At 54.9% G+C, this 24399-nt stretch overlaps 1 protein-coding gene across 8 annotated transcripts; it reads left to right on the forward strand.

Annotated features, from left to right (window-relative positions):
- Window positions 1-47: 47 nt before the first annotated feature.
- Window positions 48-24384, forward strand: LOC105478380 (PDZ domain containing 7). 8 transcript variants are annotated; one of them, XM_071069261.1, is made up of 18 exons: window positions 48-131; window positions 822-1212; window positions 6902-7042; window positions 7377-7551; window positions 8597-8773; window positions 9037-9184; window positions 10323-10383; window positions 11766-12161; window positions 12689-12886; window positions 14867-14998; window positions 15306-15356; window positions 15949-16124; window positions 19712-19803; window positions 19954-20045; window positions 20214-20285; window positions 21130-21741; window positions 22646-22746; window positions 23145-24384. In XM_071069261.1, the coding sequence occupies exons 2-18, from the start codon at window positions 987-989 to the stop codon at window positions 23391-23393; spliced, it is 3099 nt and encodes a 1032-aa protein (XP_070925362.1). In that variant the 5' UTR covers window positions 48-131; window positions 822-986; the 3' UTR covers window positions 23394-24384. The 8 variants fall into 8 exon arrangements, with proteins under 8 accessions (XP_070925362.1, XP_070925363.1, XP_070925364.1 ...); XM_071069262.1 differs by having other exon boundaries at window positions 15309-15356; XM_071069263.1 differs by lacking the exon at window positions 20214-20285.
- Window positions 24385-24399: the final 15 nt, after the last annotated feature.

Below are 24399 nucleotides of genomic sequence, written 5' to 3' on the forward strand. Positions count from 1 at the left end.
GAGTCCAGGGCGGTGCAGGCCAGCGCAATTCCCGCAGCCTCCGCGGAGCGTGGGTGGGGTTTGCAGACTGCCACAGTAGCTCTCGCGGGAGGGTGGTTTGACAAGGCTGGCGGCGCCACAGCAGCGACCAGGTGAGGGGGACCAGGCACAAAGGGGTGGGGGGCCTGGATGGCCGAGTTGATATTGGGGTGCTTCATTCTGGGTTCCAGAGCTTCTCTGAGGGAATTGGCCTTGGGTTTTGCGCGGGATGTCGTGGGACCCCTCTCCAGCGGATCCTCCCCGCAAGCTTGGGAGAGGTTCGTGCAGACTCTTTAGACCCGGAGCCGCAGCCTGGAGTCCGCGGGTGTCTGGGGGGCTTCCTCGGCCTCAGCTGTCTAAGGTCCTGAAGCCCTGTCCTCGAGGCCCAGCCCGCCCCACGCCACCCCCACCCTATCCCGGACCACCCCCATACCCGCATATGCAGGAGAGAGGTGATGCCATGAGCTGTCTCGACCTCTCTTTTGTCTCACACCGCTCTAAGCCCCAGCGCCCTTAGTAATCCCAACCCCACTCTCAACCGCTACTGAGGACTGAGGACGGGAGTAGATGACTCAGCCGCCAGCAGCAATGAGGGGTGGAAGGTTCCCACCTGTCTTGTATAAAGTCAGCGAGAGTCCACGATGGTGCCTGGATGGGGCAGTTCTCTGGTCTGGGGTGAGACAGGAGGGGGGCCTAAGGCATGGGAGGGCAGGATGCTTAAACCAGCAGGGAGGGGTGGAAGTTTTGGAGGGCAGCAGGGGAAACATTTACACCCCTCCCTCATCCCTGCTCTCCCTGCCCAGGCCTGGAGCTCACACTGCTGAGAGGCATCACAAGCAAGGGCCTTCACGTTACTGAGACCCCATCCCCGCAGAGAGGCTCATGGAGCTCGAAGCACGCGGGGCTGGCCTCTCCAGAGCTAGCAGATTCCTTCTGGACCTGTAGGGTGCCGCCCTAGCCCAGCCGCCATGGCGCAGGGTTTCGCAGTGGGCTTCGACCCACTGGGCCTAGGAGACCTAAGCTCCGGCTCTCTGAGCTCCCTCTCCTCCCGAGGCCACCTAGGCAGCGACTCAGGCTCCACCGCAACGCGATACCTGCTAAGGAAGCAGCAACGGCTGCTGAGCGGGCCCCCCCGCGGAATCCGAGCCTCATCACCCATGGGACGCGTCATCCTCATCAACTCACCCATCGAAGGTGGGGGTGGGACCCAGCCACCGGCCTGGGTTGGGGAGGGTGGGGGTAGGGGACAGTGGGAACTCAGCAGGAGGAGGCAGAGCCTGTATGAGTGGGGGAATTCAAGAGATTGGAGTCACAGGGAGGTGGCAGGCAGCCTGGGAACCCATACACTCTTCCTCACCTGCTTCTTCTCCAGGCCAATCCTGCAGGGGTCCAGGGTGGTAGAAGGGTCAGAGGAGGGAGAGAAGGCCATGGCAGCAGAGGAGGGAGAGAAGGCATGCGTGTGGTATGCTAGCCCCAGGTGGACAAGGCAGGGGATTGAACTGGCCTCTTTCTCCCATGGGCTCTGCCCTTCTCCAGATCCATTGTGTGTACTTCTGGGGGATGGGGCAGGATAAAGGAGGACATCCTCCATCAACCAGTACATTGTGTGACAAGCTCTGTGCTGGGCTGCGAGGAGTCAGTGCCCAAGTGGGTAGACAGAATTCAGGGCTTCAGTGCTGAAGGAGGGGAATGAAGGCAGCACAGCAAATGTTCAGAAGAGGAGGGTTGAGGGTGGAGAGGGAGCTCCATCAGGGAAGGGGAGACCTAAGCTTATGTAGTTGCTTAATGCCGCTTCATGGAGCACCAATTCTATACCAGCCCTGGGGAGGTGTTACAAAGGACCCAGAGAGAAATCAGGCTCCCTCTTCACCTTCCAGAAAACTACAGTGTAGCAGGACAGAGCAACAAGAACAGCTGGTGGCAGGGGTGAGCTATCACCAACAAAAGCTGGAAATGAAAAGCATGGAGCATGGTGGGTGGGCACTTAGGAGCCAGCCTGGCTGCAGTGACAGATGTGAGGCGACTAAGAGCTGGTGAGCAAGACAGGACCTTGAATGCCAGGGGCGGAGCCAGGCCCCCTGAGTGTGGGCTTTCTGTGGGCAGGACCAGATAAATATCTCCAGCTCCTCTCCTCTTTCTTGGCCAGCAGAGCTGCCCTGGCTGGATCCCAGACTAGACTCTTCAGGCCCTGTTCCTCCCGCTCTGACCCAGCGGCCCTGTTCCTCCCGCTCTGACCCAGCAGGGCATCTCTGTTCCCCTCCCTAGGCCACCGAAACAGGGGTGGGCATGTTGCTCAGGGAGCAGGCTTTCCTCCACCAGTGGCTTGGCACGCTCACCACTGTCATACACCAGTCTGTGCCTCACCCTCTGGTGAGCAACAGGGCACTGCTGAGGGTCACCGAGATCATTCTGTTCAGGGAGCAGAAGTCTCCAGGGGAGTTAAGAGACATTGGGGAAAAGGGAAGCAGGCACCACAGCAGTCTTTATTAGTCCCATTCTATGAAAAGAACTATGCTATACTCCCTCGAATACTGTCTCTCTCTCTCTCTCCCTCTCCCCCCTTCCCTTTGCCCATGTATGATGCAAGGGCTGTTTATACTGTCTTTTTGGTTTTTTTTGTTTTTTTTAGAGGGAAAAGGTCTTGCTCTGTCACCTGCCCAAACTGAAGTGCAGTGCAGTGGTGTGATCATAGCTCACTGCAGCCTTGAACTTCTGGGCTCAAGTGATCCTCCAGCCTCAGCCTCCTGAGAAGCCAGAACTATAGGCATGCAACACCAAGCCTGGCTAATTTTATTTTATTTTACTTTTTGTAGAGACAGAGTTTCACCATGTTGCCCAGGCTGGTCTTGAACTCCTAGGCTCAAGTGATCTTCTGACCTCAGCCTCCCAAAGTGCTGGGATTATAGGCCTGAGCCACTGTGCCGGGCCTATACCATCCCTCTAAAGATCCTCTTCCAGGGTTTCATGATTGCTTTCTCCCTCTGCCTCATGCAAGTGCCACTGTGCAGCCAAGGAAGCAGGATCTCCTAGCAAGTGAGGGACTGGGGAGTTGCTCTGACCACTTGGCTTCTCCTCTGACTGGGCTGGGACCCTCTGAGTTCAGAATTCTCCCCTCTGCCTGAGCGCAGACATCTTCCAAGTCCCCGCAGCCTGGAACCCTGCCCCATATTATTATGTAGATCACTCCCCGGGAGTAAAGTAGCTGATAAGGAATAAACAATGGGAAGAGGGACATTGCCACCTACATCAGCCCCATGAGACCCCACCAGCTCCTTAAACTCAACTGGTCCCAGAGAAAATGAATTACCTTTAATCCAGGAAAGCATTACCCTTAATGCATTTCTCCTCACTCTCCTAGTTTGTCCATCCATTCATCCATTTACTCTTTCACTTATTCAAAAAAATACTTATCAAATACCAAGTGCTGTCCAACATATTGGAGATATACTACAAGAGAATTACAAAGTCCCCACCATGATTGAGCTTACAGTCCAGTCAAAAGAGACAGATAAATAAGACAAATAAGCAAACAATGGCAAAGGATGAGAAGAGTCAGAAGGTGATCATCTGATGATATGATAGAATGGTGCTTCTCAAACCTCAGATGCCTCAGAATTGCCGGGAAGGCTCATTCAGGGATAGATTGCAGGACTCAGTCCCAGAGCTTCTGGTCCAGTGGGTCTGTGGTAAAGCGAAAGAATTCCTGTTTTTAGCAAGTTGTCAGATGACACTGATGCTGCTGATACAGCACAACGCTTTGAGAAGCCCTACAAGAGGGAATCACTGGGAGGAGGGGTAGGATACTCCAGGAAGCCTTCTCCGAGAAAGTGGTGTCTGACCCAGGAGGGAAATGAGGAAGAGGAGCTGACCTTCTAAAGGCCTGGGCAGGAGCACTGCAGGCAGTGGGGACACTGGAAGGGCTTGACCTCCACGAGGAACAGGAAGATCAGGGTGGCCAGAGCTCAGTGAGGGAGGGAGGGTGGAAGGGAGGGCGGAGGGGTGGGCAGAGGGAAGCCCAGGCAGGGCCTTATAAGGCATGGTGAGGAGACTGGAGTTCTAGAAGCAGGAACAGGTGTTGAAGTTTTTAATCAGGGAAAAGACATGATCTAATGTAAAAGCTGACTCTGGGTACTGTATAAAGAATAGCTGAAGGGGGCAAGAGCAGAAGCAAGGATAGTGCCGGGGCTGCAGTGGAGCACCTGGAGGAGAGGCTGGGGCAGTGGAGGTAGAGAAGTTTCCATCCTTGCAGGGCCCAGACTCCTGGAAAACCTCAGATTTCACATTCCCTGACCCAGGGCCCTAGGGGGGCCCCAGTGAGGCCCTGAGGAGAGAGGGTTGGGAGCAAGGGAGCAAAAGGCTCCTTGGCTAAGGCTGTAAGTGGCCTGAGATCTGTGTAATCTAATCAGCTGGGAAAGCCCTGGCCCCCCACATCTGTCCTGCACCACCCCTCCCCACAAGCTGCCCTTGGGGATTTCTTTCCGAGCTGCCCTGGCTGTGCCCTGTAACCTGACTTCTCTTAGATCAAATTGAAGAGTGTGTGTGCGTGTGTGTGTCTGTGTGTGTGTGATTTCTCCCTGTCAAACACCTCTAGAGTAACCCTTACCCACGAAGAAATCTCAGCTTCTCACCTGGGACCCAACTTACCCCTCCAGCCTTCTTGCTTTTCTGTAACTGGAAGGCCTCCTAAGGGCCCACAGCTGAGCATCCCTGGCTCCTTCCCCCTCATCAGTGCCACTCCCTTTCCCCTTACCCATCAAAATCCCACCCATCAGAGTCCTTACAGAAACCTTACTGCCCCGGGTGCCTTGGCTCATGCCTGTAATCCCAGCACTTTGGGAGGCCGAGGCAGGCAGATCACTTGAGGTTAGGAGTTCAAGACCAGCCTGGCTAACATGGTGAAACCCTGTCTCTACTAAAAATACAAAATTTAGCCTGGCGTAGTGGCACATGCCAGTAATACCAGCTACTGGGGAGGCTGAGGCAGGAGAATCGCTTGAACCCAGGAGGCGGAGGTTGCAGTGAGCCAAGATTGAGCCATTGCACTCCAGCCTGGGAGAAGAAGTGAAACTCCATCTCAAAAAAAAAAAAAAAAAAAGAAAGAATCCTTACCTGACGGGTTCAGCCTTTAGGAACCCCCTTCCCCCGCTACTTTCCCCAGCGTGATGGAGAGGACCGCCTTGGGCACATACATATTGCAGTGTGGTGTGGCTTGGGGTTTCTTTCCGCATGTAGCCAAGTAGTTCCTAGAACCCTGACTCCTCTTAGAATCACAGAGTCTAAGAGATGGAAGGGCGCTCAGGGATTCCATAACATCCCAGAGATTTGCTGGGTCTCAGCTTGCATGCCTCCAAAGATGGGAAGCTTACTATCTGTCTTAGAAAATCCCTTCCATTTCAAGGCTGGGGCAGTGGCTCACTCCTGTAATCCCAGCACTTTGGGAGGCCAGGGCAGGTGAATCATGAGGTCAGGAGTTCGAGACCAGCCTGGCCAACATGGTGAAACCCCATCTCTACTAAAAATACAAAAATTAGCCGGGCGTGGGTGGCACATGTCTGTAATCTCAGCTACTTGGGAGGCTGAGGCAGGAGAATCACTTAAACCTGGGAGGCCGAGGTTGCAGTGAACTGAAATCGCATCACTGCACTCTAGCCTGGGCGACAGAGCAAGACTTTGTCTCGAAGGAAAAAAAGAAAGAAAACCCATTCTATTTCCAATAGCTGAATGTTTTAGAAAGTTTTTCCTGACAAAATCTGCCTCTGTCTAATTCCACTATGTGAGCAAGAGTACTGCGGGCAGGTTCTGTTTACACAGATGAAAACATCTAATGCCTTCCACTGGGTAGCTCTACAAGCATTTGAAGATAGAGCTAATACACTAATTTATGCTGCAAGCTGATGAGGCCAGACACCCTCAACTGTGCCCCATAGAACAGAATCTTGAACATTCTTGTCTGTCCATCGGACTCTCGGAGTAACAGAATTGTTTATTAATTTGGCTTCCCCCAGGCCCATGGGCATGTGAAGCTCAGAAAGCATTGATACACACACACACACACACACACACACACACACACACACACACACACATACACACACACACACACACACATACACACACACTAGGAAGGAAGGAGAACAGCATCTTTTTCTTTTTCTTTTCTTTCTTTTTTTTTTTTTTGAGACAGGGTCTCGCTCTGTCACCCAGGCTGGAGTGCAGTGGTGTGAACACAGGTCACAGCAGCCTTGACCTCCTGGGCTCCTGCCTCAGCCTTCCGCGTAGCTGGGACCACAGGCATACACCACTACACCCAGCTAGAGAATAGTGTCTTTAGCATAGAGTCCTGTCCCGCTGATCTCACCTTCTTCTACACCCTCCCGGCCCATGGCCTCAAAATCAGTCAGAGGGGGCAGGACATGTGGCTCACACCTGTAATCCCAGCACTTTGGTAAGCCAAGGTGGGAGAATTGCTTGAGGCCAGGGGTTTGAGGCCAGTCTGGGCAACAAAGTGAGACCCTGCCTCTACAAAAAATTTAAAAATAACCCAGGCATAGTGGTGTGTGCCTGTAGTCCTAGCTACTTGGAAGGCTGGGGCAGGAGGATTACTTGAGCCCAGGAGTTTGTGGCTGCAGGGAGCCAATGATCACACCACTGCACTCCAGCCTGGATGACAGAGCAAGACCCTGTTACTTTAAAATAAAATAAAATAAAAATCACCCAGAGGGGCCTTAGAAATGGGCTGACCTGCCCCACTGCATTTAGGCCCCTACATGCCTGTGTGACTGTGCCCAGCAACCCAGCCTTTGCAGGCCCCAAGTTGGGGAACCCAGGGGCCCTCAGTGCCCGCAATGAACATGGGGGCATCCCTAAATCCCTGTCCCCACAGCCAACAGTGATGAAAGTGACATCATCCATTCAGTCCGGGTGGAGAAGAGTCCAGCAGGGAGGCTGGGCTTCAGCGTGCGTGGGGGCTCAGAGCATGGCCTGGGCATCTTCGTCAGCAAAGTGGAGGAAGGCAGCAGTGCAGGTAAGCGGAACCCCCAGGTTGAAGTCCAGGCTTAGGATGTGACTCTAACCTCAGTGAATTGCAGGGGATGCTGCTGTCAGGGACAGAAGGAAGAGTCCCCAACTCTGGAAGGCCTGACTGACGGGGGGACAGGGCTCACCCTCAGGGCAGAAGGGTTTAAGGGACAGATCCCTAGGCACTGGGAACACTCAGCCCCTGCTCTGACAATCCCCACTCTGACTGAGGAGATCAGTTGAACCGGAAGGAGCTCCATTTGATGGGGGAGGCTCAGCCCCCACCCTGGGGACTCTTCTCCCGAGTGCCCCATGCCAGCCACTCCCATCCTGTGGTGCAGAGCGGGCTGGCCTGTGCGTGGGGGACAAGATCACGGAAGTGAACGGGCTAAGCCTGGAGAGCATCACCATGGGTAGCGCTGTGAAGGTGCTGACGGGCAGCAGCCACCTGCACATGATGGTGCGGCGTATGGGCCGCGTGCCAGGCATCAAGTTCTCCAAGGAGAAGACCACGTGGTGAGCAGCAACTCCCTCCTCCTAGCCCTGGCCTTGCCCCAGCCCACCCCAGCCCTACCACCATGCAAAACCCACTGAGGGGGGAGGTTTCTGCTCCTCCTGCTCACAGGCTCAGGAAATGCAGGGGATCCAAAGGCCTTACCCCAAAATAAGGAGAGACCACATCTCTCCCTTGCCCTCCTCCAATGGCTCTGCTCTCTCAGATCCCAGTGGTCCTGCTGCCACATTGCTGCTGCTCCTGCTGTGAAACCCGGGGGCAAAACACCACCTCCCCACAGGGGTGCTGTAAGGATTAGAACTGGGATCTAGCCTGGGCAACATAGCAAGACCCCTTCTCTTAAAAAAAAAAAAAAAAAAAGCCAGGTACAGTAGCTCAAGCCTGTAATCCCAGCACTTTGGGAGGCTGAAGCGGGTGGGTCACCTGAGGTTGGGAGTTCAAGACCAGCCTGACCAACATGGAGAAACCCTGTCTCTACCAAAAATAAAAAATTAGCCAGGCATGGTGGAGCATGCCTATAATCCCAGCTACTCGGGAGGCTGAGGCAGGAGAATCGCTTGAACCCAGAGGTGGAGGATGTGGTGAGCCAAGATCACACCATTGCACTCTAGCCTGGGCAACAAGAGTGAAGCTCCATCTAAAACAAAACAAAACAAAACAAAAAAACTGGGCATGGTGGGCATGTGCCTGTAATCCCAGCCATTCAAGAGGCTGAGCTGAGGTGGAAGGACTGCTTGAGCCCAGGAGGTTGAGGCTGCAGTGAGCCGTGATCACACCATGGTACTCCAGCCTGGGTGGACAGAGCAAGACCCTGTCTCAAAAAAAAAAAAAAAAAGGAATGGTCCTGGCACATTGCAGCTACTCAATAAAAAGCGGCGATTTAGGCTGCTTTCCCAGCTAACGAACCTATGTCCCACTGCAGGTCTCAGGCCTGGGGAGTCCCCCAAAGGCAACCCCCACTTTCCCTGCAGTTGTCAGAGCTGCTGGGAGGGTGGTGGGTGGCAGCGGATGGAGGACCCTGCCTGAGGGCCCCCTGCTGTTGTCCAGGGTGGATGTGGTGAATCGGCGCCTGGTAGTGGAGAAGTGCGGTTCGACACCGTCCGACACCAGCTCAGAAGATGGTGTCCGGCGCATCGTCCACCTATACACAACCTCTGACGACTTCTGCCTGGGCTTCAACATCCGTGGGGGCAAGGAGTTTGGCTTGGGCATCTACGTGTCCAAGTGAGGGCTGAGGCAGGAAGTGTCTTGGGGTAGAACTGAGAATGGGGCATGGAGTAGGGCCTAGGCTGGGATGTGGGGATGGTCAGCAAGTGAGGCCTGGCCAACCACCTGTCTCAGTGAGGGCCTGGGAGGGGACGGGAGGCCCCAGTAGGAGGGTCAAGGAGCTTGACTGGTATAGTCTTGTGTCCAAGAGAAGGGGCTCTGGAGTGGGGTGAGGGAGGGCAGGCCAGGGGCCTATCAGACTGATGCCTGTCTGGCTTCAGAGTGGACCATGGTGGGCTGGCCGAGGAGAACGGCATCAAGGTGGGGGACAAGGTCCTGGCGGCCAACGGTGTCAGGTTTGACGACATCAGCCACAGCCAGGCCGTGGAGGTGCTGAAGGGCCAAACGCACATCATGCTGACCATCAAGGTGGGCAGAACTGTGGGGGCAGGGAGAAGCGAGGCTAGAGGAGGGGCTTCCCAGGCCACCCTACTTCTTAATTATGCTTGGCAATTTATGACGTTCCCACAGCCACTAGAAGGTAGACAGGCATTGTTCTCATCCCTATTTTGAAGAAGAAGAAACTGAGGTTCAGAGAGGCACAGCAACTCACAAACAGGTCACTTACTCAGCTGGTCAGTGGCTGGGCCTGGTTCCAGTCCTTCTCCCCACAGTGCTTGAGTGGTGCCCCTTTCTTATGAAGGGTGGAGGCCTAGGGTTGAAAGGAACAAATGTCTTGCCCAGAAGGGAGGGGTGGCGGCTGTGGCTTTGGGCAGGACCTGGGTGGTGGGCATCCCCAGGGCATAGAGCAAGGAGGGCTGGGCTGGGGCCAAAGGTTGGATTTCACAAGAGGTGGCTTGATTCATTATTCATGTGGGTCTCACACTTGTCTGAGGATCAGGTCTTCTCATTCCGGCTCCTGGAGGAGATGCCACCTCACTCTCCCCTGGTGTTCAGCCCTGGCCTCTGCTCTACCATTCTGTTTCCCCAAGCCTTCACTTGGAGTGAAACCTTCATTGGGTGCCTCCTCTGCTGCCCTCCCCCACCCATTTCTACCTCTCCTCCATCCAATTTTTCCTTTTCCTTCCTCTCAGATTAGCCCAAACATCTCTCCTCACTCCCACTCTGCCCCTCATTCATTCAACAATATTTTTGGGTACCCGCTATGTGCCGGCAACGGTGCCAGGAACTGGGGCTGCAACAGTGAACAGGACAGATAAGTTCTCTGCTACTGGAGGGAGACAGATCAATAAACTAGATGCTTGCAGATGTTGACAAATGCTCTAAGGAAATTAATAGAGAGATGGAATGGAGTAATTCAGGAAGGCCCCTGTATCTTGGGGTCAGGGTGGCCTCCAGGCAGAGTGAACAGCAGGTGCAAAGGCCCTGAGGTACAAAGGAACTTGGCCTGTTCAGAAAGAAAGTGACCTGTATGGCCAGAGCATGATGAATTTGGAGGACAGAAATGAAGCTGAACGTTTACTCCCATCGTGTCACCCCCGCCCCATTCTCACTCTCCGTCCTCACTGCTCCCCCTTCCCTCCTGTGCCCACCATCCCCTCCCCAGGAGACCGGCCGGTACCCTGCCTACAAAGAGATGGTTTCTGAGTACTGCTGGCTGGACCGACGTAAGTGGCTCAGATCTCCAAGGTTGGAGGGAAAGGGTGGAGGCCTGAGGGTGGGACCCGGACCTCTGAAGAAGAAAAGGGCCAGGCTCGGTGGCTCACATCTGTAATCCCAGCACTTTGGGAGGCTGAGGTGGGAGAATCGCTTGAGCACAGGAGTTCAAGACCAGTCTGGGCCATATAGGGAGACCTCTTCTTTACAAATAATAATTTAAGCCGGCCATGGTGGCTCACGCCTGTAATCCCAGCACTTTGGGAGGCTGAGATAGGCAGATCACCTGAGGTGACGAGTTCGAGACCAGCCTGACCAACATGGAGAAGCCTCGTCTCTACTAAAAATACAAAATTAGCCGGGCATGGTGGCCCATGCCTGTAATCCCATCTACTCGGTAGGCTGAGGCAGGAGAATTGCTTGAACCCAGGAGGCAGATGTTGCAGTGAGCAGAGATCGTGCCATTGTAGTCCGGCCTGGGCAACAAGAGTGAAACTCCATCTCAAAATAATAATAATAATAATTTTAAAATTAACTGGAGTGGTGGTGAGGGCCTGTGGTCTGTGCTGCTTGTGAGGCTGAGGTGGAAAGATTGCCTGAGCCCAGGAGTTTGAGGCTGTGGTAAGCCGAGGAGCTACACTCCAGCCTGGGCAACACAGTGAGAGACTGTCTCAAAAAAAAAAAAAAAAAAAAAAGAAGAGAAAAGAAAAAAAGAAAGTCCAGCACGGTGGCTTATGCCTATAATCCCAAAACTTTGGGAGGCTGAGGTGGGTGGATCATCTGAGGTCAGGTGTTCGAGACCAGCCTGGCCAACATGATGAAACCCCATCTCTACTAAAAATACAAAAATTAGCTGGGTGTGGTTGTGCACACCTGTAATACCAGCTACTTGGGAAGCTGAGGCACAAGAGTCGCTTGAACCCAGGAAGTAGAGGTTGCAGTGAGCCAAGATCATGCCACTGCACTCCAGTCAGGGCCATAGAATGAGACTCTGTCTCAAAAACAACAAAAGAAGGAAGAAGGAAGGAGGAGGAAGGAGGAGGGAGGAGGGAGAAGGGAGAAGAAAGAAGAAAGAAGAAGAAGAAAGAAAGAAGAAGAAAGAAGAAGACCAAAACCCTTCACACAGTCTAGAGCTATTTCTGGGCTCCCCTCTGAGAATCTGCGGATAAAATGCAGGCTCTCCTAGGGTCTGGAGTCCCAGTAGGTGATTCGAGAAGTGACATGCCTTAGGTCAGTGGCAGCATTTCGGAGCAGCGGGTTCCACACCACTGCGGTTCTAACCCAGGCTGCTGCCTGACCTTGCCTCCTCCAACCCTAAGCCCAAGAGTGGTATGCAAGTCCAGTAGGGCCCTGAAGCAAGCCCGCTGACCCCTGGCTTCCCTACTCCCTACAGTGAGCAACGGGGTGCTGCAGCAGCTGTCCCCGGCCTCTGAGAGCAGCTCCAGCGTCTCTTCGTGCGCCTCCAGCGCCCCCTACAGCTCAGGCTCCCTGCCCTCGGACCGCCTGGACGACTGCTTGGGGCCGGAGGAGCCCGGCGGCCGCGGCCCAGGCTGGGGGCGGGCCGACACAGCCATGCAGACGGAGCCTGATGCCGGGGGCCGGGTGGAGACCTGGTGCAGCGTGCGGCCCACAGTCATCCTCAGGGACACCGCCATCCGCTCGGACAGCCCCCACCACGGCCGCCGCCTTGACTCTGCCCTCTCTGAGTCCCCCAAGACGGCCTTGCTACTGGCCCTCAGCCGACCCCGGCCCCCTATTACGCGCTCCCAGAGCCACCTGACCTTGTGGGGTACGTGGGGGATGGGTGGCTGCTGCTCCCTCCACAGCCTCTGGTCCAAAACCTGCCTCACACCCTGTCCTGGGCTCAACCCTCCCTTTGCCCCAGGCCTTGACGCAGCCCCTGCCCAACCCAAGCTCCAGGCTGCTCAGACCCTGCTGTGGGCTCCACTTTAAATTAGTCCTGGACCCCATACTCACCCTTAGTCTCTGCGCCTGTTCCCCGAACCAGCCCTTACCCCAGCCCCTGGATCCTGGAGTTCCCAGGCCTGTTTACACACACAGTCGCTCACACTCACATGCACGCATGTGTGCCCTTCTCCAACTGGGCCTCAATGGAGATTCCTTACATAGCCACAGCTGTGCGGTGGGGGAAAGGGTCAGAAAGTCGGAAGAGGAACCGCACTCCCACCTCCGCACAGCTGCAGATCCTGTCTGCCCTCTCCTCTCCCTTCTCTCTGCCCCTCTCCACACCCCTGCCCCTCGTCCTTCCCTTCTGCCCATCCCTCCAGCACCCCGGTTGCTCCCTCCTGTCTGCAGAGGAGAAGAAGCAGCGGAAGAAGGAGAAGTCAGGGTCCCCTGGGGAGAAGGGTGCCCTGCAGCGCTCCAAGACGCTGATGAACCTCTTCTTCAAGGGAGGGCGTCAGGGGAGGCTAGCAGGGGATGGGCGCAGAGAGGCCTGGACACTGGACAGCGGGATCCCGGCCAAAGCTTGCCCTCACCTGGACATAGAGAAAGGTAAGTAGTGGGTTGATCAAACAGGAAGACAAGGTCAAGTCCACTAGCTTCGGCATCCAGCAGTTCTGAGTTGAGATCCCACTCCGCCTTTTACCAGCTGAGTCCCCACTCAGCTCCTGAGAGCCTGAGCTTTCTCATGAGTAAAATGGGGGTAATAATACTTACTTATTTTTCTTTCTTTTTTTTATTATTATTATTACCTTTTGAAATGGAGTTTTGCTCTTGTTGCCCAGGCTGGAGTGTAATGGCACAATCTCAGCTCACTGCAACCTCCCCCTCCCAGGTTCAAGTGATTCTCCTGCCTCAGCCTCCCAAGTAGCTGGGATTACAGGCATGTGCCACCATGCCTGGCTAATTTTGTATTTTTAGTAGAGAGGGCGTTTCACCATGTTGGTCAGGCTGGCTGGTCTCAAACTCCAGACCTCGTGTGATCCACCTGCCTCAGCCTCCCAAAGTGCTGGGATTATAGGCATGAGCCACCACACCCAGCCAGTAATACCTATTTCTTTAAGAGTAGTGGGGAGCAAGTGAATTAGTGTATGTGAATCATTTAGTACGTTGTCTGGCATACAGAAGGTGCTCAGAAAATGTAGTGGTCATTGTTAAACTGCCTCATCTCCCCATTTTATAGAAAGGAAAACTGATGAATCATAGCACAGCAAGGATGTGGGAGAGCTCTGATCAGATCCCTGTGCTCTTGGTGGTGGCAGTGGTAGAGCACACTTTTCCTAGGGCATTTGGCTTCACCTCCCCTGGTCAGAGTTCTGTTTGCTCAATTCAGTTCTAGAAGTATCTTTGAGCAAAGCCATTTCTAGATCAGAGCCCAGGTAGAAGGGCCTCGCCCAGGCTGTACCCATGTCAGGGTCTGCCAAAGGATATTCACAAGAGGCCCTCTCATCCCTCTGGTGAGTTTCAGAGACTAGACCAAGGGTGGATGAGTTAAGACTCTAGGAGTTGCACGTGACAGAAACTCAACTCACACTAGCTTTAGAAAGCATTTCTTCTAGGCTTAGTGGCACACGCCTGTAATCCCAACTATTTTGTTTTGTTTTTTTGAGGCAGGGTCTTGCTCTGTCTCCCAGGCTGGAGTGCAGTGGCGTGATCTCGGCTCACTGCAACCTCCACCTCCCGCACTCAAGCGATCCTTCCACCTCAGCCTCCCAAAGTGCTGGTATGACAGGTGTGCATCACCATGCCCAGCTAATTTTTTTTTTTGTATTTTTTTGCAGAGATGGGGGTTTCACCATGTTGCCCAGGCTAGTCTCAAACTCCTGGACTCAAGCTATCTACCCGCCTCAGCCTCCCAAAGTGCTAGGACTACAGGCATGAGCTAACGCACCTGGCCAATCCCAACTACTCTGGAAGCTGAAGCAGCAAGATCACTTGAGCCCAGGAGTTTAAGACGAGCCTGGGCAACATAGCAAGACCCCCATCTCTAAAGAAAAAAAAAAGTAAAAGAAAAATAAAGCACATCTTGGCTCAGCTACTGATTTAAGCTGGGTCTAAACATCTGAGCAACATCATCAGACATCTGTCCCCCTCCATCTCCCCGCTCCATCTCTCCCGTGAGTTGGCTTCACTGTTGGGGGCTTTGCCGACTTGGGGGTAAGATGGCCTCTATTGCATAGCAACCCCAGGAGAAAGTGCTTCTCCTTAAATAGTTGCAGCTGAAGTCCCAGGGTAGGCTGTCCCTGGCCCAGCTGAGATCCTGTGCCATGCAGAATAAATCGCTATGATGTGGGAGAGAAAGTGCTTTTGGTAGCCAGCCTGGGTCATATACCCACCCTGGAGTACATGGGCTAAGAACAGAGCGGGGTGGGTCCCCAGGAGAAAATCAGGGTGCTGTTTTCAGAAGAAGGGGGTGGATGTCGGATCAACAAAACCAGAGGATGAGGAGCTGGACCCTGCTTCGCCCTGGGGTGGGAAGTTCTGGGGTCTCAAGGTGATTGTACCATGGGAGACATAATCCCTTCCAATTAGGGCTGCCTGGCCCCTCTCCATCTCTCTTCCCACAGCTCCCAAGGCCCTGCCCTCTGCTGGTTCTCCTCCCACCTCTCTGGCTACTCCTCTATCTCCTTCCAAGGCTCCTCTTTTTCCCTCCGTCCCCTGAAGGTGGGTACTTCTCTGAGCTCTGTCCCTGAGGTTCTTCCCTTCATACATTTGCTTCCAAGTGAATTTGCATAAGCAGAGCTCAGACTGCACCCTCTCTTGATCCAAAACCGTCCTGACTCCCCATTGCCTATGAAGGAAGTCCATAGCCTGAGCATTGCCTTCAAGTCCCTCAGGGCCAAGCCTCTTGCCTCCCCATTACACCTACTTCCAGTCTGAATTTTCCATTCCAGCTTGTCCTGAGCCCTCCTGACCCCCATTTTCAGAATGGGGGACAAGACCTGCAGCTGAGCCTCTTTCTTCTTCATAGCAGGGGGCGTGGGCCCGGTGCAGAAGTTTGTCACCTGGAGACTGAGACGCGGTAATTCATGCATCCCTTTACCAAGGCCTGGTTTACAGTAGAGTGGCAGATGAGGGTGCATGCTGGGGGCCAGCTAAGTGGCTTTGGACTAAACTCAGTCAGGGTCAAGCATGGGGGATCAGGCAACTAGACTAGTACGTATTGGGGGCAGCTAAAAGAATTGGACTAAGCTTACTAGGAAAGATAGGGTGGCAGACAGATATTGGTGTGCATTTTAGGAGCTTGTGTTGGGACTCCCAAAGATATATTTGGGGGTGATGAGGGAGCCTGTGCTGGGGCTCCAGTGGGGAACAGACTACTATGATGGTGCATGTTCAGGGGGCCCTGGGGGCACTGGGCTAAGACCCCATTAAGAAACAGACTGGTATAGGGGTCCATGTTGGGGCTGAGGGGCTGGGGTTTGTGCTGCATTGGTGGGCAGGTTGCTGTGGGCAACCACAGTGGGAGCATATAGGCTAGGCTAGGATTCTGCCCCAGGCACCTGGGCTCTCAGCTGGCCAGTTACGGGGCCCAACCCTGCTGAGGGAAGCCCCTCTCCCCTCCCCTGATGACTCCTGGCTCCTTATCACGCCCTTTGGCTCCTGCCCTGCAGACCGGGAGAGGGGCCGGGCCCTGCTGTCTGCCAGGTCCAGGAGTCCCTGCAGCCAGCTGCCCAATGTGGATGAGCAGGTTCAGGCCTGGGAGAGCCGGCGGCCCCTCATTCAGGACCTGGCCCAAAGGCTGCTGACTGATGATGAGGTGCTGGCTGTCACCCGCCACTGCTCCCGGGTAAGCCTCCATCCTGCCTGCAGCCTTGGCACACGGTCCTTCGGTCACCCAGCCTATCATTCACTCAGGCCACTGTCCACTGACCAGTGTCTGGGCTTGATGCCAGGAGGCTAGTGGTCAGTAAAATCAGAAGTCACCCCTGTCTCACACACACACACACATCTGCCAGCTCACAGGAAGAAGAGCTAGACAATCACTAGAACCAAAACACCCATGGTGATGAGTCACACGAAGAGCTGTGAAGAAAAAGAACATGAGAGGGTAAACCAGGAGACACATATTAGATGGTGTGGGCTGGGAGGCGCTCCCAGAGGAGGTGGTATTTAAGCTGAGAAGAGGAGAGGACACTTTTCCCGAGTGGGGAAAGTGAGTCCCTGCAGTCACCTGCCTCTGCCCTCTCTGAGCCTCCATCCTTCCCTGCATGCCACCCTCTGCTCCTGGGTCACCCAGCACACCTGGCCTCATGCCAGGTCCTTTCCCCTGTTGCCCAAGTAAGTAATCCTTTGCCTCCCCTACACACCAGACCTCAACCTCTGCCCCCCAACACCTAAACCGTTGTTCTCTATTCTCTTCCACTTCAAAAAGAGCCAGAGGGCCCCAGGGTGGGGAGAGAGTCAGATTTGAAGGAGTCTCTGGGGCCCACCTGCTGGGGAGGCTGTGGGGCACAGCTCACTCCCTCCAGGACTGGCAGGTCCTTTTCTGTCCCTGTCTCAGGAAGACCTGGGTGTGTACGCTGGGCTCCTTGTGAGGAGTCTGCACACTGTGTGTGAGGTCGAGCTGGACGTCTTGGAAAATTGTTTGTGGATTCCCTCACCCTTCACCTTGCTCAGAGTGGGGCTGTGTTGTATGTCTGTGTGGTGTGTGCACTGGAGTGTCTGTGGGGTACCTGGTTTGTGTTGATATGACTGCACAATTGTGTGTGTGTGTGTACATGTGAGCAAGCATGTGTCTGGCTAGCGTGTGTGTGTGTGTGTGTGTGTGTGTCCATGCATTGTCACCTGGAGACTGAGACATGGTCATTTATGCATCCTGTTACCAAGGCCCGGTTTGCAGCAGAGCTGCAGATAGGGGTGTGTGCTGGGGGGAAGCTAAAGGGCTTTGGGCTAAACTCAGAAAGTGTCACCCTCAGCTCCCAGCGCTAAGTAGGGCAATGCAGGCTCTGTCCATGAGGTGGGACTCTGGGTCTGTCTCTTTGGCGGCTCCTTTTCCCTCATCCCTCCCTTCTTTGCCCAAACCTCCTACTGTGCTCCCATACCACCTGCCGAGCTCAACCACCACCCAAACCTGACCCAAGCCCCCCACACCAAGAGATCAGACCCTCAGCAATGAAGCCCTGGCTGGAGTGATGAGCAAAGTTCTCCTGGTGACTGGGGCATGTAGCCCTGAACCCCAGGCTTCCCCTCTCTCCCCATGTAAGCCATCTCTCTACAGCTGCCAGACCAAGAATCAGAAACCCGTCTCTGATTGGCTAGGTGCTGTGGCTCATGCCTATAATCCCAGCAATTTGGGAGGCCAAGGCGAGCGGATCACCTGAGGTCAGGAGTTCGAGACCAGTCTGTCCAACATGGTGAAACCCCATCTCTACTAAAAATACAAAAAAAAAAAAAAAAAAAAAAAAAAAAAAGCTGGGCATGGTGGCAGGTGCCTGTAATCCCAGCTACTCAGGAGGCTGAAGCAGCAGAATTGCTTGAACCTGGGAGATGGAGGTTGCAGTGAGCTGAGATCGCGCCATTGCACTCCAACCTGGGAATAAGAGCGAAAATCTGTCTCTAAAGAAGGAGAAAAAGAGAGAAAGAAAGAGAGATAGAGGGAGGGAGGGAGGGAAGGAAAGGAAACCCTTCTCTGATCGCTGTACATTCCCCAAGTCACCTGGTGACCCATTGTCTTTGGCAGAATAAAGTACAAGTTTCCTGCTCTCACATTCGAGGTCCTCCTCGATTCGACTCCCTAACCCACCAACCTCCACTTTCCCATGGCTGCCGCATACGTTTATACAGGTTACAACCTGCACAACCTCAGGGACGCTACTTACATAGTCACAACCTGTGCAGCAGCCCTGCAGGGAGGCTCTTCATGGACCCCATGGCCACGTTTAAACCACTATCTACTCATTTTTCCACACCACCTTTGCAACACTTTCTTCCCAACTTTTGTGCTGTTCCCTACATCTATCTTCTAAGAGTCAGTCAAAATACCACCACCTCCATGAAGCCCACGGGGATCCTCCCACCTTCCTCTGAGACTCCCTGTGCTCCATTGCCCCTGGCTTGTAGTTCACTGGGGTATGTGACTCATCTGCCCCTCGCTCCCACTAGACCCAGTTTCTGAAGATCTGAGACAGGATCATTGTGCCCCTACTGCCCAGTACAGGGTCTGGTACTTAGTGGGTAACGAATCCAAGTCCATAGACTTAAAGCGTGTGCACATGTGGGGCTGGTTCTGCACCATATGTGTCTCTCCAGACAAAAGGGAATGTATTGTTGATATGTGTGAGTCGCTGTAACTGTGTGTGGTTTGGGGCCACACACATCGTTTGTATTGTATTTATTTCCAGATATTTATGAATGACTCACTCTGACCACCAGGGCATGCTCTGTCTCTGTGCTTGTGCCCATAGAAAGTGTTCTATGCATGCGTGTCACTGACTCAGTCTCCCTCTCGCCACAAGGGGTCGGTGTGCTGTCCAAGTGGGATGGCTCCCAGTGTTCAGGTCTTCAGAGTCAGTGGGGTGTGGCATCCGGGCAGTGCCAGGCAGAAGGGGTTCCACCCCGCCCCCCATCCCGCCCCAGGAACTGACCGGAGAGGCTTTCTGCAGAGCCGCCCCTTCCCCAAGGCTCCCATTCCAGCCCCAAACAAAGCCTAATTTGTAGGTCTGTGTGCAGACACATGCTGGGACAGCCAGGCGCACAGCCTAGAGTTTGGCTCGAATTCCTTCCTTCTGCCTGGGATGTGGGGGTGGGGATGAGAGTCCACTCCCTGCACATCCTTTTCCCACACCAGAGCAAGCAAGAGTTAGACTTCCCGGGTTCCAGTCCCTCTTCCCTTTTCCTTGACTCCCTGCACATCCTTTTCCCACACCAGAGCAAGCAAGAGTTAGACTTCCCGGGTTCCAGTCCCTCTTCCCATTTCCTTGACTCCCTGCACATCCTTTTCCCACACCAGAGCAAGCAAGAGTTAGACTTCCCGGGTTCCAGTCCCTCTTCCCATTTCCTTATGTGTATGGCTTTGAGTGAAGGCCTTCTCTCTGAGCCTCAGTTTCAGCATCTGTAAAACAGGAATAATGAATGCCATTTCTCAGGGTGGTTGCTGAGAGATGGTATGTAAAAGGCTTAGAAAAGTGTCTGTCCCAAAGCTGTTATCAATGCTGTTGCTATTTATTGCAGGTCTGTTATTACTGCAGGCTTCCACCCTATCACCAAGATCAGACCACCCTGCAGCAGCTGGGGGTGGAGTAAACCTTTCCCAAGGCATGCAGGGCTGGATAGGTCCCTACACGCGTAGAAGAAACACCTGCATGCCCTGGTGTCCCCCTCACCCAGCTCTGGAAGTCCCCACTGCTGTCTGACCTGTGGTGCCTCTATCTGCAGTATGTGCATGAGGGAGGTGTAGAGGACCTGGTGAGGCCCCTGCTGGCCATCCTGGACAGGCCCGAGAAGCTGCTGCTGCTGCGGGACATCAGGTGGGAGGAGGTTGCAGAGAGGGCTTGGGGGCAGGAAGGGGATCCCTGGTACCACCCCCAACCTCCCAGGGGCTGAAGGGCATCCTGGCACCTCTAGAACTGACACCCTGCCTGCCCCTCCCACCCCTGCTGTCTCTCACCCTCTCCCAGGAGTGTGGTGGCCCCCACAGACCTGGGCCGCTTTGACAGCATGGTGATGCCTGTGGAGCTGGAGGCTTTTGAGGCCCTCAAGAGCAGAGCAGGTCAGCAGTGGGAGGCGGGACTTCTGGGTCCCAGCCCTGCTGGGGATGGGGATGGGGATGGGACCCTGTGGTGGAGAGGGCTGCAGAGATTGCCGAGCCCCTTGAGCTGTGTCCCTCTGGGAGCCTGGCGGGGTGCCTTGCCTCTGACCTGTTCATCTTTCCAACCAGTCCGGCCTCCTGCTTTGAGACCAGCCCGGCAGGACACACCGCCCAAGCGTCACCTTATCACCCCCGTGCCTGGTCAGTCAGATCCCAGAGCCCAGGGAGGGGCACAACCCTGGGGAGATTAGGGAAAGGAGGATGGGCCTTCTACTTCTTTCCCCACGGGGAGGCAGTTGTGGCTTCCAGGCACATTGCGGTCCCCTGAAGGAAAGCTCTTGTCCACCAGAGCCATTTTATCACATCCGCTGGTCACCACCTGTACTATTATTTACTTAATAGTTGGTTTGAAACCTGCTCACTTTTAAAATCTAGTCTCATTCTATGCAGTAATCTCTGAGAAATTATGTTTGATGTGCTAGTCGTCTTTTTTCTTAGATACATTAAAATAGAATTGTAATGATTCCAACAGGAAGTATTAAAATGCAATTCTAGGCCGGAAGCGGTGGCTCATGCCTGTAATCCCAGCACTTTGGGAGGCTGAGGCGGGTGGATCGCTTGAGGTCAGGGGTAGAGACCAATCTGGCCAACATGGCGAAACCCCATCTCTACTAAAAATACAAAAATGAGCTGGGCTTGATGGCGCACGCCTGTAATCCCAGCTACTCGGGGAGACTGAGGCAGCAGAATCGCTTGAACCTGGGAGGTGGAGGTTGCAGTGAGCCAAAATTGCGCCACCGCACTCCAGCCTGGGCGACAGAGTGCGATTCCATCTCAAAAAAAAAAAAAAAAAAAAAAAAGGCGAGTCTAATAGAACATGTTTGTCCGCCTACCTCATGGGTGGGCCGCACTGCACTGGTTCCTGAACAAACTCGGGCCTGGCTCTCACAGGCCCCACACAAACCAAAGCAAGGCCTGGGTCCTGGAGAGGTGGTCCAAGCTGGGAGGGGAGGAGTGGGCAGCTGACCTTGGCGCTCTTCCCCAGACAGCCGCGGAGGCTTCTACCTGCTGCCGGTGAACGGCTTCCCGGAAGAGGAAGATGATGGGGAACTGAGGGAGCGGCTGGGGGGCCTCAAGGTCTCCTCGAGTGCCTCTGCCCCTCGCCACCCTCATAAAGGGATCCCCCCTCTCCAAGACGTGCCAGTAGATGCCTTCACCCCCCGCCGAAGTGCCTGCACACCCCCTCCCCAGCCACCCCCTGTGGCTCCCCGGCCCCCGCGGCCTAACTGGCTGCTGACAGAACCCCTGAGCCGAGAGCACCCTCCACATGGCCAGGTCCGGGGCCAGGCTCAGAGCCGCAGCCGCAGCCGCAGCCGCAGCCGCAGCCGCAGCAGCCGGGGTCAAGGCAAGTCTCCGGGTAGACGCTCCCCGTCCCCTGCGCCTACCCCTGCCCCCAGCATGGCCAATGGGCGCTACCACAAGCCTCGGAAGGCCAGGCCCCCTCTACCACGATCTCTGGATGGGGAGGCAGCCAAGGTGGGGGCCAAGCAAGGGCCCTCGGAGAATGGAACTGAGGGGACGGCCGAGGAGGCAGCCATGAAGACCCCCAGTGGCGAGCTGAAGACAGTGACACTGTCCAAGATGAAGCAGTCCTTAGGTGAGTCCAGGTGGGACTGGGCCTGGCAGGGGACACTAGGAAGCCTGGGCCCAGGAAAAGAATCTGGGGTATTGAGCCAGGCGCGGTGGCTCACGCCTGTAATCCCAGCACTTTGGGAGGCCGAGGCTGGTGGATCACTTGAGGTCAGGAGTTCAAGACTAGCCTGGGCTACATGGTGAAACCCCGTTTCCACTAAAAATACAAAAGAATTAGCTGGGCGTGGTGGTGGGCGCCTGTAATCCCAGCTACTCAGAAGGCTGAGCAGGAGAATCACTTGAACCCGGGAGGCAGAGGTTGCCCTGAACCCAACTGAGATTGCGCCTCTGCACTCCAGCCTGGGCGACAGTGTAAGACTCTGTCTCGGCCAGGCGCGGTGGCTTACACCTGTAATCCCAGCACTTCGGGAGGTCAAGGAGGGCGGATAACCTGAGGTCAGGAGTTCCAGACCAGCCTGACCAACATGGAGAAACCCCGTCTCTACTAAAAGTACAAAATTAGCCGGGCATGGTGGCACATGCCTGTAATCCCAGCTACTCGGGAGGCTGAGGCAGGATAATAGCTTGAACCTGGGAGGTGGAGGTTGCGGTGAGCTGAGACTGTGCCATTGCACTCCAGTCTGGGCAACAAGAGCGAAACTCCGTCTCAAAAAAAAAAAAAAAAAAAGGCTGTCTCAAAAAATAAATAAAAGGGAATCTGGGGTATTGGGGTGTATCTGGGTGGGATCTAGATTTGAGGGGCTAGGCTCTGGAGGATTTTGGAATGAATTGAGATTTGAGTAGTAACAGAATGTAGGGATGTGAGAGAAGTTGGGGCCTTGGGTTTGGGGATGGGATTCTAGGTTTCTCCAGGGAGCTTGCATTTTGGGGTCCGGCTGCACTCTCACAGTGTTTCTCCCCATCACTAGGCATCAGCATTTCTGGGGGCATTGAGTCCAAGGTGCAGCCCATGGTGAAGATAGAGAAGATCTTCCCTGGGGGGGCCGCCTTCCTCAGTGGGGCCCTGCAGGTGGGTGAAGCATGCCCAGGCCCACCCTAACAGCCCACAGCTGAAACCAGGCAGGAGATGGGCTGGCCATGCTCAGCTTCCAGCCAGACATGTTTAGCCCAGGTTGTGGGCGGAGGCTTGGGGTGAGGGGGTTCAGATGAGCAGGATGAGCAGGCCCAGGGAAAACTCTGTCCCCTCATGCTAGCCTGAGCCTGAGCCCCAAGGGACAAAGAGCCCTTGTCTGTGCCCCACCCTGCCCCCAACGACTCCAGGCACAAAAGTCTCATTGTCCATCCCCTCCACCCAGATGGGGGAGGAGTGTCCTCGTGGGTGGAGGTGAGAAGATGCTGCCTTCAGGTTGGGGGCTGATGCAGGGTGACATGGGGAGGGAGGGATGTGACTCTCTCATTCCATCCTAGGCTGGTTTCGAGCTTGTGGCAGTGGACGGAGAGAGTCTGGAGCAGGTGACCCACCAGCGTGCAGTAGACACTATCCGTCGGGCTTATCGAAACAAGGCCCGGGAGCCCATGGAGCTTGTGGTCAGGGTCCCCAGGCCCAGCCCACGGCCCTCACTCTCTGACTCATCAGCCCTTACTGATGAGGGCCTTCCTGCTGACCACTCGCCTGCCCACCAACCCCTTGATGCTGCTCCAGTTCCTGCCCACTAGCTCCTAGAACCTCCCACCAATCCCCAGACTCCTCCCACCGATGCCAGGCTCCTCCAGCCAACTCCCAGCCCAGCCCCCTCCCCAGCCCTCCAGACTCCTGATTCTAAGCCTACACCCTCCCCACACATCCCATGACCCTTCCCCTAACCTCAGATTCCCCCACTGACTCCAACGTCCCATTATCCCCAGGATCTCTCCTACCAACTTCCTCAGGACTCTCCGGCTCCTGCCTGCCCACCCTTCCTCCTCCCAGTGCCACACTGGTGGCTCACATCTTTCCACTTTCTTCCTTCCTCAGCTGTCACTAAGGCTCTGCCTTAGTGTCCAAGGACAAGGTGCTAGTGGGCAGCCTGTGTCACCCGCACTCACGACTCCCCTATCTCCCAAGCCAGGAAAGGGGGTAAGAAACCCAAGGTCTGGACCTTGGGATTGGTGGGCACTTTCTCACACGCCGCCTCTTACTTTGTAAGTCATCCAAGCCTCCAGGGACACAGGCTGTCAGACAGTGCCCTCAAGGGGTCAACGTATCCATTCCTCAGCCCCAAGCAGCATTCTGTGCAAGGAAAAGGATTAAAGGCTTTTCTAGTCCCTGAAATCCTGAGACACCATTTCATGTTGGGGTCCATTAAGACCTCAGACATGGCCGGGCGCGGTGGCTCAAGCCTGTAATCCCAGCACTTTGGGAGGCCGAGGCGGGCGGATCACAAGGTCAGGAGATCGAGACCACGGTGAAACCCCGTCTCTACTAAAAATACAAAAAATTAGCCGGGCGCGGTTGTGGGCGCCTGTAGTCCCAGCTACTCGGGAGGCTGAGGCAGGAGAATGGCGTGAACCCGGGAGGCGGAGCTTGCAGTGAGCCAAGATCGCGCCACTGCACTCCAGCCTGGGCGACAGAGCGAGAGCAAGACTCCGTCTCAAAAAAAAAAAAAAAAAAAAAAAAAAAAAAAAAAAAAAAAGACCTCAGACATTCTACTGGATTTGTCCTTCCTCCATCACCTTTTCTCCC

The sequence above is a fragment of the Macaca nemestrina genome, chromosome 9 (genome assembly GCF_043159975.1).
Source record: "Macaca nemestrina isolate mMacNem1 chromosome 9, mMacNem.hap1, whole genome shotgun sequence".
In the NCBI taxonomy this organism is placed as follows: domain Eukaryota; kingdom Metazoa; phylum Chordata; class Mammalia; order Primates; family Cercopithecidae; genus Macaca; species Macaca nemestrina.